We start from the raw sequence: 18,757 nt of genomic DNA, 5'->3' as shown, positions 1-18,757 counted from the left end.
CATTTTGTTCACACCAAATGGATAATGTTTTAAATTTACTTCTATCATAATGAGCATCATTTGCCATAGGATGATTTGAGAATTTTGTAAATAGTTCTCCCCAATTTTCTACAAAGTGAACGAGGAACATAGAAAGGAGGCATGCATTTATATGTACATGGTTCATGCATGGTAAGTTATATTCAAAGCTATAAATGCCATTATAGGAACTATGTACACTTCTACACATGGACAATAGAAATACACAGTGGTCACATGGTACCTTCTTCCCCTTCTTGGACTTTTTTCCCTAATTCCTTAGAACAACCTGATGTACTTCCTATTATTTCCTCTATTTCTTTCTGTAACCTCGTCCTTTCGGTTTCATTTGTTCCTGGTTCCCGCATTTCCTTTAATTTTTCATCCACAAGTTCCATGGGAAAATCACTACTGGTATTAGTCAATATCCCTAACTCTTCTTTCTTCTCCCTTCCGAATAACTTTATAACACTTTCCCTATTCTTTTCTTCTTGTTCTTTTAGTTTTTGTGCACGTTCTTCCTCCTTACAATACCCTGCACCCACACTCTTCACACTGACTACTCTTCCTATTGCTCCCTTAACATCTTTTATCCACTTTTTAATTTCATCTCTCACGAGCTTTTGACCTATTACTAAACTTTTTGTATCTAATATTTTACACTGTTCAAATTTTCCATTCAGTCCATACACATCTAACATTGCTTCCACTGGGCCAACTATGTACTCTGCAATTTCCCCAAATTTACAATGCCATTCATACAATTCTAACATAGTGATCATTCCTACTATACACCTTAGGTATGACTGTATGTCGGTCAATTTTTCAATATTCGGTTCTTTTCCTTTTTTTCCTCCTTTAATTCCATTTATAAAATATCTTATTCGTATCATATCTCTACATAGTTCTTTTTTATTGCTGGTATCCCCATCCTTCCAGATAGGAACGTCAGCACAGAGGTGCCTAATTTCATCCGGTCCATTCCCCTTCAAACCTTCGATCAATTTATCGAATGTTTTCTTGAAGTCGACCCATATTTTATCCTGTAGTTTATACAACAATGGAGCATACGCACAACCATGTATTTTTCCATACATTTCTGCATAGTGCATTTCTATATATACATATGTACATGTGCCCATTCGTCCTTTTATTCCTTCCTTCTTATATTCACTTACATGAACTGCCTGACCCTTGTGTTTCCTCATATCGTCGAACCATTTTCGTAACCATTTTTTCCATACTTCCTCTCCGTTGGATGCTGCTGTTTGTGCTATTCTGCTCTGCCCCAGCCTGCTCTTCGGTGGCAGAACTGTCTGTGGCGGATGTGGTTGTGGTGGAATACCTTGCCGAACGTGTGTTGTTGGTGGGCGTGCGCTCACCATAGAAATTATACTATTAATGTTCGACTCATGTACTGTTGATACAGCATTCTTATTTTCTGCTGTACAATTTTTCTGTTTTCCTCCATTTATTATTCCCATAATTGAGCTATTCCCCCTTATAGAATCATGAATATATTGTAACATGTTCCTATCCCCTAATACTACCATACGTTCTAACCCCTTATACGTACATTCTTTACACTTATCTTTTGTACCTAACCCTTTCAGACTTTCCATTACATTATATGCCCTATGTACAACATCCTGCTTATCGCAATGTGAAAATATGTACAAAGATGCCCATAGGTTCAGTGCTGTGCAGCGCACATAATCCTTCATTAGCTCATTAGCAGTTCCGTTTCCACACGGTGCCCCACTCATTGTTTTTATTTTCCATAAATTTTGAACTATGAATTTACATACTTCTATGTCATCGTCCGTACTTATATTCCGTTCCTCTTTCATTGTTTGGCACAGCCCCTGAGCAAGTCCATTAGGATCTTCGTTCATTTTTCCAACAAATTCATTCACCCAACGCGCTATTCTTTGCATTAATTCTGTCTGCAAATTAAAATAATATAGTTATATATGTTCTTTGTGCATTATGTACTTATTGTCATTAGCTTAAATCGATATACTTCGGAGCAATGATATGTTCATGCTATACATATGATTCATATGACACTATTATACCTTCCTGGCGGTGTCAGTCGTTCGTACACTTCTATTTTCGTCCAACCACCTTTCCTTCAAATCTTCGAATTCACTCTTCTTCTGTGGAGCCATTTTTATCACTATGTAATAATTTCATTATTTATCAAATAGAAATAATATTTCACTGGGTTCTATGTGGAACACATTTCCTACATCCATATTATCATTCTACAACTGCATCATTCAAAAATACAAAGTTACTTCCCTCATTTTTCCTTTCATCCATTTGTACAAAGCTTTTTATTGTACATATTGCACATATATATTCCTCTCGACGTGCCATTTATTCGTTCACTTCTTTTTATTTTATACTATTTTACACTTAGGCACTTAACACAATGCTTTTTTTTTTTCCGCCGTGGGAGTCAATGTTCCTTTATAATGCATTTGCCCTCCCACAAAATTAGTGTAAAGTTGTTCACAGAATAAAATTTACTAAAAAAACAGAAATTTGACTGAAAAAAATTATCACCATAGGAAAAAATATTACTGAGCACAAAATTTTCCAAACATATAATTCTTTCATAAGAATTATCCAGAACACATTATCAATGAATTGTAAGAAGGAAATAATTTTTGCGGAGCTATAGGGAACAAGTGTAGTATTGCAATTCGTGCGCAATATGAAAATTTCACTCAACATAAGAATGCTCAGCTAAATTTATACGTACCATTAGGAGTACTCTCCTGTATATATCCCTAAATTTACATATTTTCCCGAACAAATATAAAAATAAAAAAAAAAATAAAAAAAATAAAAAAAATTGCAAAATTTCCTATCCTATTTTTTCCCCAGTATTTATCCATATATGTTGTGCAGAACTCATATTTATTCGACATTGAATTATTCTCAACATTAGTTCTTTCTTCTTTTTCTTTCATTATTGCTGTTCCTTCCTCTCCTCATCCTATGCAACTTCTTCCTTTATTCATAATTTAAGAAGGAATGCTCTCAAAATAAATAATTACCGCACATAAGAAGAACTGTCAACAAGTAAAATTAAAAAAAGGGAAAAACATTGTTTCTGCAAAAAAAAAAAATTGTTAAATAGGAAGATTTGTGAATAATAAAATTTTTTAGAAAAAATGGTACAAACGAATTTACCATGAGTAATTGCCTTAAAAGGGGAAATTATTCTACACCAAAATTACATGCATACTACTTTTAGCGCGCTTCTACATATGTTAAGTGACGTGAAGTATTATGAATCACTGTAATTTCCACCAAACATTCTATGTTCTGCATGTAGAATATATTTAAGGAGGAGGTCAGCATCTGTTTTGTTCTTTTACATATATTGCACTGGAACCTACCCATGTATGCCCAATCTGAATTCACACTTTTTTTTATATGAACCCCTAATAATATAGGAACCCCACTCTTTTGTCTCCTTTTTCGAACTTCCCCTTCACATGTATTGCAGAATGAAAAAGTTTTCTCTTTCTATACCATGAATTCCAAATAATGTATTCTATAAACCGATATACTTCCATTCATTATATACATGTATGCATGCACGCGAAGCTGGTCTTACGCATTATTTATAACACTGTAAAAACAGGAAGGTTCTTCATTGGGTTGCATGATGGTTATATGAAGTTCATGATGGTTATATGAAGTTCATGATGGTTATATGAAGTTCATGATGGTTATATAAAGTTTATGATGGTCATATAAAAATAGTGGTTCCCAATGTTCATTGGGGGTGGCGGGGGGCGGGGCTTCTATGAATGTACCCGTACATATGTAGACTGATTCTGTCCATGTGGGACCATTTATGTGTGTTGAGGAGGAGGTTCTAATACATGTTAACCATTCCAATAATAAATGGTCTTATCATAGTCGTAGTTGGGAAGGGGTATGGAAACCCCTTATGGTAGGGAACCATATACACCACTTTTCCATTCCCGTTCCACTTTTTTATAACCTACAAAATTCGGACCTACCCAATCCAACATGGTGATGCCCCCCCCTTTTTGGAGGTGGTAGTGGGGGAACTTCCACCCCTTCCCCCTCCTCCCTTCCCTTCCTTCTTAGACCCATCCTTGTTCTACCTAGACCCCTCCTTCCTTAGACCCCCTTCCTTATCCTTAGACCCTCCTTTCCTTCCTCCTTAGACCATGCTTTCCTTCATCCTCCTTAAACCCCCTACTTCCTTCCTCTTCCTTAGACCCTTTCCTTCCTCCTTCCTTAGACCTCCTTCCTTCCTCCCCCTTTAGACCGTTGCTTAGACCCATTCTTTCCTTCCTTAGACCTCTTGCTATCCTCCTCAGATCCTCCATTTCTTCTTTTCTTCCTTAGATCCTTCCCTTCCTTCACTCCTTACTTCTCTTCCTTGCGATCGCCTTCTTAGACCTGTTCATCCTATTAACCCCTTTACTCTTTAGACCCATCATTTCCTCCTTAGAGCATTCTTCCCTTCACTCGCCCTCTATCCTTCCTCCTTAGATCGCCTTTCCTTCCCTAGACCTTCCTTTCCTTCCTTCTCCTTAGACCTTCCAATCCTTACAGATTCTTTCTATTTTCTGTAACTTTTAAAAAAAAAAAAAGAAAAAAAAAAGGAAAAAAGTAGGAACATTATTACTAAGGTACTATAAACGGGGAAAGGAAGGAATAAAGTGCATAAATTATGAGAAGAGTGTGTGTCCTTATAAAAAAAAATAAGTAGATTGCTTATCTTTTTTTCTGCTCTTTTTTCTTTTTTTTTTACTTCTTTTTTTTTTTTCTTGTAATACGATAAACACACAATTCCTTGTGTATTATATCCTACTTCCTTCTTATTACTTCATTTTATAAATTCATGCTCCTCAGGGAGGGTACGAATAAGTACAGGCACATGTGTATAGAAGGGAAGAAAAAAAATATATTTCCCGTATATATAGAGGCTCAACAATATGTACGTTAAGGAAAAAATTCTCCTTCATAATCCATTTAAATAGCAGTAGAGTGTAAATTAATAGTACACGCTGAAATTGCATGTTAGGGGAAAAAATCCCACTCCTTTGTACATATGTAATAATAAGAACGCGCATGAGGTATAAATAATAATATGATAATCGGCTATTGAGAATAAACCTTATACAAAGTGCAATAATATCATAGGGGTACATGAATAAAGAAGGAATGTATATAAAGAACTATGCTCTCTGTACATTTTTTTTTTTTTTTTATTCTCACCCTAATTATTTCTACTTTTTTCTTTACATATATGTGTATACTGATTCTGATACATATGTATTGTATATTGTATGTAGTGAAAAATTAAACAATATGTATCATTAATGGAAGGGAATAAAAATTTCATGACAATTCAAAATGAAGGAACAGGAAAAAATTATCACATATTCATTCCTCATGAACATATGAACATATTCTAATATAAATTTTATTACATATACCAAATAAATGTACAATTAAACCATGAAAAGAGTAATACACGCTTCATTTATTTGCTCCATAAAATAAGATGTATATTAATGTGGTGTACATATAATATTGCTCTATACATAGCACAATAAATTTAGGAGTACGATTACACATATATACATTTTTATATTTTGCCAATAAATTCTCTGTAGGGTGAGTGTAATGTGAATACATTACCTTCCAAACAAATTTATGCAAAATTCGAAGAAAACAAGAATGGTGGCAAACAAATATGTTCGGACATCAGCACCTGGACAGAGGGAATATTGGATATTTTAGGGAATAAGTTGAAACAGAATCATATGGGCGCAGTTAAACCGGAAGAAATTGCGAATGTTTGGTGTTCCATATCTAAATTAAATACAAAGGAGAAGGAACCACCCCCATCTTGTAAGGTGGGGGTGGTGTGTAATTTTTTTTATTTCTGGTTAGGAGACAAACTAGAAGGAAAATTGCAAGGAGGAAATGCTAAACTTAAGGAAGTTATACAAAGCTTCTTCAATAAGTTGAGCGATTCCACCGGATTGTGTGCTAGCACTTTTTTAAGCAGTACCATGGACACAACTTTCCTCAAGCAAAGAAAAAAAGTCTTCGATTATTATTATGACTACCAAACCATATGGAACCAAATAAAAAATTCCGGATCCGATGGGTCTTCCTGTGCACAGAAATATGATAGCTACCTAAATGGTGTTGAGGAAATTAGTACAGATGGTGGAGCTGATGATGCATATAGAAAAGTACAAGCAAATTGTCCCTCTAATGGGGGTGATAACTTCTGTACAGAATTCTGGAAGAAAAAGTTCCAGCAAAATGGTCATGGTGGTTGTGGTAGCAAACCTATCCCACCACCATCACAACTGAAAGAAAAGGCAACGTCCCCAGAGGAGGTCCTTCCACCAGCATCGGACGAAGAGGATAGTCTGGATAGTTGCTTAACACAGTTGCTTTCACAACATTCAGAAATTACTTCATTAGCGGGGAAGGAAGCGTCAACAGATCAGTTGCCACAGGGGGGAGCTGGTGGTGGTACCACCACTCCCGTTGTTGCCTCTTCTGCATTAGGAATAGTTGGACTACCTGCATTGGCATTCTTTTTGTATAAGGTAAAATTACCATTATAAAGTGCAATTCCAATAGTGTCGTATGTATATATATTTACATATATTCATATATATACATATATAACTATATGTAGGCATATAAATATATATAATACACCTTTCTACCTTTCCCCACGCCTCTTTCCACTCCTTTTATTTTTTAGTATAATCTTTTACCTTCTTGGTTCGGTAATCATTCTTCTGGAAATGGAGGAGGAAGAAGAAGCAGCACAAGAAAGAAAAGATCCGCAGGACTTCAGAACTTTGACGAATTGTTAACAGAAACATCCACATTATATACAACAACCGATAATTCTACTACAATAGCTTCAACAACAAATTCCACAGATGGAGCATCTACCATATATAATGGTAGGCCACCATCTGGACAAAGAGGAAGGAAGAATATAAGTTATCATAGTGTCCATCATTAAATGTGTAATGCCATGCCCTTCCTACTTCCTACTAATTATATGTGGCATGATAGCGTATATTCCCCCCTTCAAATTATAAGGACGTGCAATACCTTCATACATAAAAAAGAGCAGATGCTGCCATTATGTACACATAAACTGTACACATATTACAATAAATGAGCAACACTTTCCTCTCCCCACACATATATACATACATAGGAATCATTTCCTACTTCACATATATACGTACATGAATCATTCCTAATACATGTAAACCATTTTACTTATTTATGTTTAGTGTGCCTGCTCCACCGTCCTCCCCTTTATTTATGACCACGGCATAGTGATGCTTTTATACTCCCCTGTATCTACTAACAAATTAACTTTCCTCCTTCAGCGTTCTATTAAAATAAGGAGGAAAATAAAAGCAAGTTATAGGTTAGAGCGTTAACCCTAACCCGCTGTCATGCTGTTGTAAAATAAGAATGAAAGGGGGAGAGGGTAGTTATTAATACGAGATAAATATAAAACAGGGAAGGAATCAAAGGAAAAAAAAGGGGGGGAATACCAATGTATAGGGACACATATGTGTCCATATATTTCTTTATAAGGTACCAAATACCGAACACAATAAGTTAAAAATTCACTTCATACATTTCTTCCTTATACGTGTATATTCAACTGAAAACGTTCTTAAGTACATAAGTGAGGGGGAAAAGTAAAGTACTCAGTGTAGAATAAATATATATGCTATATAAAGGAATTTCTGTAGTAATTTTATGTGCGTATGGAATATATTTCCCTAGGGTCGAAATAATATAATTTTAGAAATTTTTCACTTTAGGAAATGGGGAAGAAAAATTACATTTTAAAAAGAAAGTATAAATAAGTGTAAGGGATGTGTAATATAATAATACACAAACTAATGCAGAGTGTAGTAATATAGAAAGGAAAGAAAAGTAATAAATAAGGAATGTGTGCCACTCCTCCTAATAACCCTTCCTTCCACCTACCACCCCTAACATAACACTCCTTCCATCATTCTCCCTTCTGTTATACTCAGTGAATAATGCTCTACGTATATAGTAGGTATAAATTTATATGTACAATTCAAGTTTTAGAAAGAAATTTGTGATCCTTAAAAAAGAGAAATAAGGATCTAATAGAAGAGTAGGAACTTAGTATACATAAGGTTATCGTATGCTTATAGGGATGTGTGTGTAAAGAATAATTTTGCCTATCTTTCCAGAACTGGTAGGATAGACTAAAAGCAAATATGAAGATAAGTACACAATGTACAAAAAGGTTTATGCATTAAAAATATAAGGAAACAAACCCAAATTAAGGAAAATGGCTCCAGGGGTAAGTGCAAATGTGAAAAGGGGAAGGGGACAATGTGGGTTGTGTATGTTGCTGCATATAATGTGTGAACATGTACAAATGTAATAGAATGTACATATATATACATTTCATTCTGCCAATTCCATATTTATAGGAAGGGGGAGAACAATGTTTGAAAAAGTTACCATCCAGAGGAGTGTATGAAGAATTGAGGATACGTCGGGGCGATTGTAATGATGAGCAGAAGTTCTCAAGGAAAGTGGACGCCATGCTGAGGGGACATGGTATATCAGGTTCAACTGTTAGTGAAATTATAAAGTCACTTTGCTATATAGATGGAATAAAACAGAGTACAGATGAATATCAGAGGAAATGTAGGTTCCTTTATTACTTTGTTGGTGACATATTGTCCGGAACTTATAAGGGTGATAATTTCAAGGACATTATGGAAAAGGTAGATAACACAGTAAAAGCTAATTGGGAAGAATTTGACAACTGCTTTGAGTTCCATAATGATGACGAAGAACAGTTCAAACAAAGAAGAAAAATGTTTGACTACTCCCAAGACCATTCATATATACAGACAGAAATAGGGAAAAGCGAAAAAACATGTTTCGACAAATATAAAACATATCTGATGACTGCTCAGAAGGCCTGCGATGGAATGCAGACTGAATGCCAAATCCCAGGAAGGACCGGCAGTCAAGGCGGGAAGGAAGGATATTGTATCTTATACAATAAGGTGTGCAAAAGCACTAGTACTGGTACTGCTGAAAATAATATTCCAAAACCATCAGAATTGAAATCTGAATTAGAATCCAAAGAAAGGGGGACAACAATGCCCGATGGTCGAATTTCTTCCCATGCGCATGGCCATCAGGAAAGTACTGTGCCCACCTTCCCTGAGAACAGCAACATCCCCGCTATTATCTCTTCTGCAATAGCCGCAGTAGGACTTCCTTCCATCCTGTTTTTTCTGTATAAGGTAATTATAATTATAGTAAAATTATAAATAATATAAATTTTGCTGCATTATTTTTATATGTGAATAATAATAAGTATAAAAAGAAGTGCGTTCCCCCATGTATATATATATACAAATTCCTTCCTTCCCCATTTCAGTAAACTTCTACTTTTTCTTTTATAAAAGACTCCTTTGGACACAGTAACCGTAGAAACAGAAAAAGAAGATCGACCAACACTAACTTCGACAGATCATTTATGGACGATACTTCAACATACAAATCAACGTATGATTCAACCGACGTTTCCGCAGTAGCATCTGTAACATATAATTCTAATATATATGACGATAGATCATCACCACGTGAAGGAAGGGCAAATAATAGACAGAGAAGGAACAACATACGTTACCATGCAACGTAATGCCCTTCCTCCCTCCATCCTCCTATCAGCAAACTATGCAAACCTGCAACGTGTTTTAAAGTGCCTTGTACAACAGAATATTCCATAGTGCGTTACCACAGAATATTCCACAGAGTGTATATTATTTTCTATGCAGTTCAAAAGAAAAAAAATAATAATACAAGGAGTGAGCAAAGACGAAGAAATATAAATTATCGTCACACACACATATATATCATGTTCCCTTCCCCTTCGTTAATTATAATGATGTACACCTTTTTTTAAGTGCACATTTCCACAGAAAATATGCTATATACACAATGTCTGAAAGGAAAACGAAAATGAGGGAAAAATGAGCGGGGTCGGAATATAGATTACTATAGCATAATAGTACCATTCCTTCCCCAAAACGATACAAGGACTTGCAAGTGTTAGGTGAATTATCTGCGATAAAACTATGAAAAATATAAAAGAAAAAGATTACAAAAATTCTAAAGTGTAACAAAGAATAACAAAGAAAAAGAAAAAAAATTGAAAACAAAATTGAAGTGTAAAAGAATGAAGCAAAAAGGAAAAAGACTAAGAAATATTTTCGAAGAAGGTGATCTCAAACTGCGCGTAATTAGGCGGGGTGTAATTTGTACATTAGCTATTTTTGATCAGCAAATTTTTTCTTTTTTTTTCAATATTGTTTCTCTTAAATCTTATTTTTTTTTTTGTGCGTTTAATTTTTAATTTTTTTTTTTGCAACATCAATTTTATTGATTGTTTTTTTTTTTTTTTTTTTTTTTTTTTTGTAAATGTTACGCGGTGCCATTTCGCTTCGCGCAGCAGCGACGGCAGCAAAAACGGAAATCCTTTTTGCACTTTTCTGCATCGCGGTTGTTAATTTACTGTTTCAAAACTTACACCGTTTTCATTTTAACTGTGTTCACATTTTCACACACTTTTCATTTTACAGTTTCCGTTTTACAGTTTCCATTTTACAGTTTTCATTTTAACTGTGTTCACATTTTACAGTTTTTCATTTTAACGGTGTTCTAGATGCGTTGATAAGCTATATTATTTGTTCGTTCATTCGTCCTTTGATACTGTGCCCCATTATTTGCCCTTCCTCTGTGTGGTGATCGTCCATTATATATAGTAGATGCTCCATCCACTGTTGTTGTGGAATCGTCGTCTATTGTGGAAGGTACTGTTGTTGAACCGTTCTTTGTTGTGTATTCCGTAAATGCATCAAAGTTACCACTGATGGTAGATCTTTTCCCTCTTCTGTTCCTAGTACTGCTGTTATTGTTGTTGTTTCTTCCTCCATTAAATTTGTTCCTGATCCAGGGGGGTAAAAGATTATACTGAAAAAAAGAGTGGAAAGATGCATTAGGGTAGGAACGTATGTGCCAGACATAAATAGTTGGGTTTAATCTCCCCCTTTTCCCCCCTCCCCCCCTTTTTTTTTTTCTCCTTCTATATATATATATATTTGTTCTAAAACAAAGAAATAAGTATTAGTGGTATGTTCCTCCGTGATCACATTTCATATGCACATTGTTCTATGATAATTATTACTTTATATAAGAGGAATGTGATGAAGGTGCCAATTCCTAATGTGGGTAATATAGTGGACACGGCAGCAATGCTATTCCCGGAAGAGGAGGTGAGTGTGTCATTTGAACGGGGTTGTTCTACCGCCGTTCCAGGATTATGCAGTAATTCGCTCCCTTGACCTGCAAAGGAGCCCGCATGCTGCCTGATTACTTTCTCTCCGAATGCAGTTTCTGCTTTACACTTCCGTTCTAACAGACTCTTATATTCAGGATTTTTGAACCAGCTTTTGAAGTCCCTACAATATGGCTTGGCGCCCTCCTCCGTAGGACATTCTATTTTCATAGCTTCGTAAGATGTATTAATGTCCCCTAAATAACTTTCCACATCATGAGTGCAGGAATAATTGTGCTCCTTTATATGAAATGTTATTCTTTCATAGTCCCTGTAGTAGTCATGTACTTTTTTCATATGTTGGAAAAGAGTGCCATCGTGGCCATCCTTCTCTTGTATGGTAATGGTAGGGTATTTATTTGTACAGTTGAAAGAGGCAGCCTTCCCTTTCACCTTATCATAGATGCTTTTCATTGCCCCTTTAAAAGTAGAATCATCCACTCCATCAAAAATTTTATCACCTAACCAAAAATAAAAATAATCACAGGACTCATCTACCTCCTTCCCTGAACTTATCATATGGCAGATGTTATCAACTGCTTCCTTAATAGTGTCTGCTTTGACCTTAATATTGCTAAAATTCTCTATGGCGTTTTCTATATCACTTTTAAAATTATAACCGCAACCCGCCCAGGCGGACTCGTCTAATTCTTTGTACTTCTTCTTTGAGGGTAAATATCCTTCTAATTCTGTTTTCTATAAAAATAATTAACCAGAATATATGTGCTCCTGTGTGTTCTTCAATTTTCCTATATTATGAATAAAGTGTTACGGGAGTAATGTACATATATCCATTTTGCATTAGGATTGCAAACCGTTAGTGTTGTTGCTTTGCCTGGTGCCATTGTTTATATGTGTATTCTTTTGTTGTATATATAATTAATTTAATTTGGCATATATTCTTTATATATTTGTACACAGAATGTGTTCATGTGTGCAGGAATTTTTGTGCCCATTCCCCAAAATGAATACGGAGGGATGAATATGAGAATATGGAATTGTTTTACTTATTTATTTATTCTTTCCTTTCCTTCATATAATAGTAGTACATATACACCCTTTAATTCTTTAAACATGGGATAATACATTATATATATACATATAAATATGCATGTGCATCCAAGGGCTAGTTGTTACGCACATATATAATTTGAGGGACAAAAGAAAATGAATGGGAAAGGTAATGAGCTTATTGGAATAGTATAATAAAATAAGAAAAGAAGGAAGGGGAAGGGAAAGGAGAAAACAAACATATATGTATATATGTATATATGTGTGTTTGCGTGTACCCGTTTATAATAATAGTTCATTTAGTATATACCCCTCCCCCTTACCCTTATAAGCGGGGAAAAGTAAAAAAAAGGGCAATATGTTAATATATAAGAAGTATAATATGGACTAAATAAGATAGGGATAACTCAAATAACATAATGTACACATTCCAGATATATAAATAAACTATGTGTAATGCACTCAGATGGTGGAGGGAGGAAAAAAGGAGTAAGGTGAGTTCTGGAATATAATATAGATTTAAAAAAAGAAGTGAAAAGGAACTCAGATAGTGTAATATATATATATTCTGTTTAAACTGTTTAAAGTGTACTTTTAGGAGGAGGGAACAGAAGGAAGATGTGTGCAAAATTATTATTATAGCAAATCGATCATACAGGGAAAGAAGAGGAGAAGGGGCTGTTCCACAGCACCCAACTCCTACAACAGGGAATGTGCATACACAAATAATTTCACTTTTGAACAAAAAATATGAGGATATATGCATCTTTGCATTATACACTCCTTTTTCCTCTTCTATATTATATGTGCACACATGCACATGCATATTTAGTACATGGAGCATGAAGTTAGGAACAGAATTTCAGAAAGTTGTAATATGCAAAGAATTGTGTGAATTGTGTTAATTGTGTATATAAGAGAAGGGGAAAACATATTTATCCTTAATATAATTCCTCCCATTAATATTTTTCCATTTTTCTTTTATGATTGTTCAGTCATCATAAATTGATTTTTTCCATCACTCCCCCCTTTTTAATTAACAAATTTTTAGCGTGTGTCCTATGGATTTATGTTTTGTTGTTATTTTTGGTGCTCTACTACTATTTTAAAAAAAAAAGAAAAAAGAGAAGTAATGGGGACGCTATTAAAAGAAAAAATATATATTCATAATTTGGGAAGCAAGCACCTCTCCCCCCCTCTCCTTGAACAGGCATAACTGTTCAACAGTTATTTAGTATAGGACCAGTTCTGGCGAATCACCACTTCTAAGGGAGTGGAATTTATTTATAAACTACATCAACTTCCCCTTTCCAAGTGTTGTATCAGTATTGTAGTAATACTACATTGTTTGTACTCCTTTCTCATTTAACATTATGTATTATTCATTTCGAGCTTTTTTTTCCATTTTTCATAAATGTAATTAAATAGAAGGTAAAAATGGGAGCAACTTATACAGATGATGCATTAAAAACGGAAAGTCCGAAGGTGTTAATGTATATATATATATATATATATATATATATATATATGGGAAGGAAAGGAAAGAGGAACATTGCATACACTAATTATATAATTAGTCGTGGGAGGAAGGGGCTGCAAGGGAGGAAAGGGTTAAGGGAACATTACCTTCCTAAATGGGATGGAAAGGAAGAAGGAAGGGGAAATTGGAGCAGGTGGTGGGGGTGAACATCCGACGCAGCCCTTGCTTCATAATTGTTAGGAAGGGAAGGAGGAAGAAGAGGGAGCATTACGCACTATTTCTAATTAACGGGAAGGGAAGGGGAACGCTTTTACATACGTTGATAGGGTACATTTTTTCCTTGATACGGTCCTTTTCTGATGTTTGCTCTTCCTCTGCTCCTTCTGTTAGACAACGGTGTTGTAGTAGTATTATATGGGACAGCAGAACGTACTGTAGTAGAATCAAACGTGGAATCGTCGTTTGTTGGCGAACTTGTTTCCGTTGCGGAGTCGAATGTGGATGTGTCCGCTGTTGAAGCATCTGCCATTAGGACGTCTAAGTTCCGTTCTAATGACCTTTTTCTTCTGCTTCTTCCTTTAAGTTGCTTGCGGAACCAAGAAGGTAGAAGATCATACTAAAAAATAAAAAAGGGAAAGGGGAAGTTCTTAAAGGTGGAAATTATGTATATATATATATATATATATAGCTCTATGATAATTATTACTTTACTTACTTTATATAAAAAAAAGGTGGTTATTGGTAGTGTTGCTACTCCTAGGATGGAAGAGACGATAGGGGTTATGTTGTTGGTAGCACTATTACTCCCTTCAGAGGGGGAGCTACCTGATGTTGCTGTGCGTTCTCCATGCTGCCGTGTAGGTACTACCGTACATTTCAATTTGTCCAATTCACTTATGTTCCCATTTTGGAATTCTTCCCCAAATTCGTTGCAAAATGTATTCCGTGTCCTCTGGCCATAATGTGAGTGCATGGTCAAATAAGATGTTTTTATTTGTTCGAGGTAATTAGAGTAATCCTGAGTAGAGTTAGGGGTGGTCGAACCAGCACCACCACCATTATTTATTTGTTGTTGTAAGTTCGTCTTGTCCCTGAGGTAAAATAAAATAGCAATTTTCTTTGTGCAAAAAATTTACTGTGCTTTTTATTAGTGCATGCGAAGGTGCAACCATGATCAGTTCCATGGGTCTCTACTGCAGTTTTAATTTTTTGCATAGATTCATTGAATGAGTTCTTCTTACCATCCTTAAATGCTTTAAATAACATATTTCCCACCCAAAAATAGAAGAAATTACAGAAGTCATTATTTTGGGGGGCAGGGGCTTTGCCCTGCCCTTTCATTTTATTTACATAACACAATCCTCCAACAATTTTCTCGGCATGATTTTTAATATTTTGATCGTCATCTTCATCTAATTTAACTTTTGTTTGATTGGGCCATGGTTCAATTCCAGTACAGTTGGTCCATCCTAGGTCGAATTTCTCATAAAACTCCTTATGTGAAGGTAATTCTTTTAATTTTTTCACCTAACCAAAAATAAAAAAAATCATAACCACCCTTCTCTTCCCGGCTGCCTGCGGTTACTGATTTACTTATATAACATAATGTATTTATAATTTGTTGAGCAGTGTTCTCATCCACACCAGCATTTTGCAATGTAGTTTTTATGCTACTTCCGTAATTCGCTGTTTTACATTCTTCCGTTTGATATCCGTCCAGTTTGTTGTAAATCGTCTTGGAAGGTAACCCTTCCAAATTCACTTCCTACAAAAAATGTGAAAACGTGGCGAAGAACATATACATATATATACATATATATATATATATATATGTACTTATATATATACATGTATATACATATGTGTATGTATGTATTTCCTTCCTTCCCTTATTATATAGAATATGGAAACATTCCACATATGTGCAGTATTGGACTATTTGTTTGCACAGGATTATGTGTTTTTTTACCGTTAGTGTGGTTGCTTTTGACGGTTCTGGCATTTTTGACTGTACATTCTTTATGTATACAGTGAATTCATTTTAAAATGTGCGTTTCCGTCTTTCTGTATATAGCGCATATTTGAGAATTGTGCATATTCCATGACTATTATTCATGAATAAAAATCAAAATTTTTTTTACTTTCTTCTTCCAACAATAATGATACACACATTGGTCATCTTCTAATGCAATGATAGTAATACATTATATATGTATATATACGTACCCATAGTTCCTTATGTATAATTGAAGGCAAATGTAGGAAGGAAATGAACTTATTGGAATAACAAAATACGGAGTGCGATTTGAGGAAGGAATTAGGGAAGGGAAGAAATTAGAAAATTTTTCTTTTTTTTCATACACTACCTATTCGAACGTTTCTCTATTCGAGCCACTCCTATTATTATAGGATGGTATATGGCTCCTAGATATTATTATATAAATATTTCCCCGTTTCCAAATAATTGCATGTATATATACAAGAGGTTGCAATTTTTTTTCTCCTTTAAGTAGGATTTTTTCTGCGCACATTTCTATTTTTCTATTCAGAGAAGTGTACATTATTAATAAATTCATATACATATATACATATACATATATATATATATATATATGTGAACTATGTGAATATTATATACCATTTTGAGCTAATCCTTTTCTCTCTTTTCTTCGTTTTAATGTAGATTATATTCTTTGTGCACATATATTAAAGTGTGTTATCCCCCTTCTATCTTATTTTATTATTTTATTTTTTTGTTCAACTTTGAGAAGGTTAAAAAGGGTTTTTGAAGAAAGTTCAGGGGAACGTTTCTACACGGTTTAAAGAGGGGGGCAGGGAGGTTCATTGCAGTTCCGTACTCCTCACTTTTATATACATATAATATTTCTCTTGTAGCACATATATACATATAACAATGATTATATATATACATACATATACATGTATAATGGTCTTCATCTAAAGTGTCGTTATTTATGCTGTTCTTCTTTTCCACTTCATTTCTCCTAAAGAAAGAGAGAAGGAAAATGAACTTATCTAATATATGGAAGAGAATATTCTGTTGTAGTTTCTGTTAGGTTGGTTCTAGAATGTGTTTCTGTAGAAATGACATCGTCGTCTTCTGATAATGATGAGTTCAAATCGTGGTGAATGATTGAACTTTTTCTTCTGCTTCCGCTCCTGCTTCCATTTCCAGAGTAGTTATGCTTCTTAAAGAAGAAAGGTTTATACTTGTAAAAAAAGTATGCTAAGGCAGGAAGTCCCACTGCAGCTAATGCACCTGACACAGCAGCAGGAATAACGGCACTTCCGTCAGCTTCAACAGCGGCAGCGCCGTGTCCAGAAGAACCAGGGTTCCACGTCCCTGTGGAACCTGGTCTTGGACTACCAGTGTTCTGGTTTCCCGTGGAACCGGTACCAGAAGAACCTGGATTCCAGGTTCCAGTGGAACCTGGTCCAGAGGATCCAGGTTTCCAAGTTCCAGTACTACCAGGACCAGAGGAACCAGGAGACTGGTGTCCTGTACTACCGGGACCGGAAGAACCTGGGTTCGCAGGAACTTGTTTGCATGTTAATTTTTGCAGTTCCTGAGTTCCGCACTTCGTTTCACCTTCCCTCTTAAACCAGGTACAATATGGATCACTTGCACTATTCCACCCTGTACATTTTGTGGCTACCGCAGTACATGCATCAGTAATTTTCTGTATATGTTGCTTATACTCTGTACCGCAGAACATTTTACTACCACTCTCTAAATGAGTTTGCAAGGTCTGGTAGTCCTCGAAGTAATCATATACTGTTTTTCTCTGATTGAACGTATCCTTCGTAATATTAGTGTACATATTTCCACATGTTCCATTATTAACTACCTTATGTAACTGCTCGTAAATCTTCATCATAGCGCCAGAGAAAGAATTCATAGTGCTGTAATTGTCCTTTACTTTCTGCCCTATCCAATAATATAACTTATAGCATAATTCATCAGTGGACTCTCTGATCTTTTTATTATCATGTACGTAACACCAGGCTCCTGTAATGTTCTTAACATACTTGTCAGATTTGAGGTATTCCTTTATTCCTGCTTCCGCTTCTTCCATAGGATCCTGCTTTATACAGTAGGTTTCGCCCTTTATTCCACTGAATTTGTTGTATAAAGTTAACATTGATGGTAATTTATTCAGAAGATCATCCTACAAGTGTAATTTAGTAGAATGCATATATATATGTATGCACATTCCTACTACATAATAGGTGATGTATTATATATGTAAACACACTTATTCATTAATATTAAAAGAAGGAAAAAAGAAAAATAACTTCCCGTGTTCCTGACATTGTTCATGTGCATATGTGTGTATGTTTGTATATATATATATTTTTGGCCTTTCCCGCCTTTTGCCTTGTATAAGGAAATTTTTGTGTTATAAAAATGTTGTGTTATAAAAATGTTGTGTTATAAAAATGTTGTGTTATAAAATGTTGTGTGTGTTCTGTTTTCCCCTTTCTTCTTTCGATATATATATACATATATCATATATACACATATATATATGTAAATGCATATTCACATATATAGCATTTATATATATAGTTATATATACGTATGTATATATATATATATAACTACATATAACTATGTATGTACATATGTATATATATACCTTTTTTCCTTTCCTTCTACTATTTATGTAAGAATGTAAGATGTTCTTCTTTTCTCTTTTTATTTTCTTTCAATCTTTTTTTTTCCTTTTTCTTCCATCTTTTTTTTTTTTTCTTCTTCT

General features: G+C 34.8%; 5 protein-coding genes across 5 annotated transcripts; 1 reads left to right on the top strand and 4 right to left on the bottom strand.

Moving 5' to 3' along the window:
- Positions 1 to 251: 251 nt before the first annotated feature.
- Positions 252 to 1,913, bottom strand: PCOAH_00047860 (SICA-like antigen; the record flags this gene model as incomplete). The annotated part of the gene is made up of 3 exons (XM_020061569.1): positions 252 to 1,061; positions 1,197 to 1,334; positions 1,401 to 1,913. The coding sequence occupies 3 exons, from the start codon at positions 1,911 to 1,913 to the stop codon at positions 252 to 254; spliced, it is 1,461 nt and encodes a 486-aa protein (XP_019917200.1).
- A 3,625-nt stretch (positions 1,914 to 5,538) lies between these two features.
- Positions 5,539 to 6,668, top strand: PCOAH_00047850 (KIR protein; the record flags this gene model as incomplete). The annotated part of the gene is made up of 2 exons (XM_020061568.1): positions 5,539 to 5,547; positions 5,697 to 6,668. 2 exons carry the CDS (start codon positions 5,539 to 5,541, stop codon positions 6,666 to 6,668), a joined length of 981 nt encoding a protein of 326 aa, XP_019917303.1.
- Positions 6,669 to 11,296: 4,628 nt separating this feature from the next.
- Positions 11,297 to 12,330, bottom strand: PCOAH_00047840 (KIR protein; the record flags this gene model as incomplete). The annotated part of the gene is made up of 2 exons (XM_020061567.1): positions 11,297 to 12,181; positions 12,301 to 12,330. 2 exons carry the CDS (start codon positions 12,328 to 12,330, stop codon positions 11,297 to 11,299), a joined length of 915 nt encoding a protein of 304 aa, XP_019917405.1.
- Positions 12,331 to 14,069: 1,739 nt separating this feature from the next.
- On the bottom strand, positions 14,070 to 15,035 carry PCOAH_00047830 (hypothetical protein; the record flags this gene model as incomplete). Its single annotated transcript, XM_020061566.1, has 5 exons — positions 14,070 to 14,089; positions 14,291 to 14,408; positions 14,512 to 14,592; positions 14,692 to 14,994; positions 15,021 to 15,035. The coding sequence occupies 5 exons, from the start codon at positions 15,033 to 15,035 to the stop codon at positions 14,070 to 14,072; spliced, it is 537 nt and encodes a 178-aa protein (XP_019917141.1).
- A 3-nt stretch (positions 15,036 to 15,038) lies between these two features.
- PCOAH_00047820 (Kir-like protein) lies at positions 15,039 to 15,978 on the bottom strand (the record flags this gene model as incomplete). The annotated part of the gene is made up of 3 exons (XM_020061565.1): positions 15,039 to 15,503; positions 15,562 to 15,741; positions 15,946 to 15,978. The coding sequence occupies 3 exons, from the start codon at positions 15,976 to 15,978 to the stop codon at positions 15,039 to 15,041; spliced, it is 678 nt and encodes a 225-aa protein (XP_019917243.1).
- Between the last annotated feature and the right edge of the window lie 2,779 nt (positions 15,979 to 18,757).

Source organism: Plasmodium coatneyi, chromosome 13 (genome assembly GCF_001680005.1).
Source record: "Plasmodium coatneyi strain Hackeri chromosome 13, complete sequence".
Lineage (NCBI taxonomy): Eukaryota > Apicomplexa > Aconoidasida > Haemosporida > Plasmodiidae > Plasmodium > Plasmodium coatneyi.
This window is presented reverse-complemented; position numbering and strand designations above follow the sequence as displayed.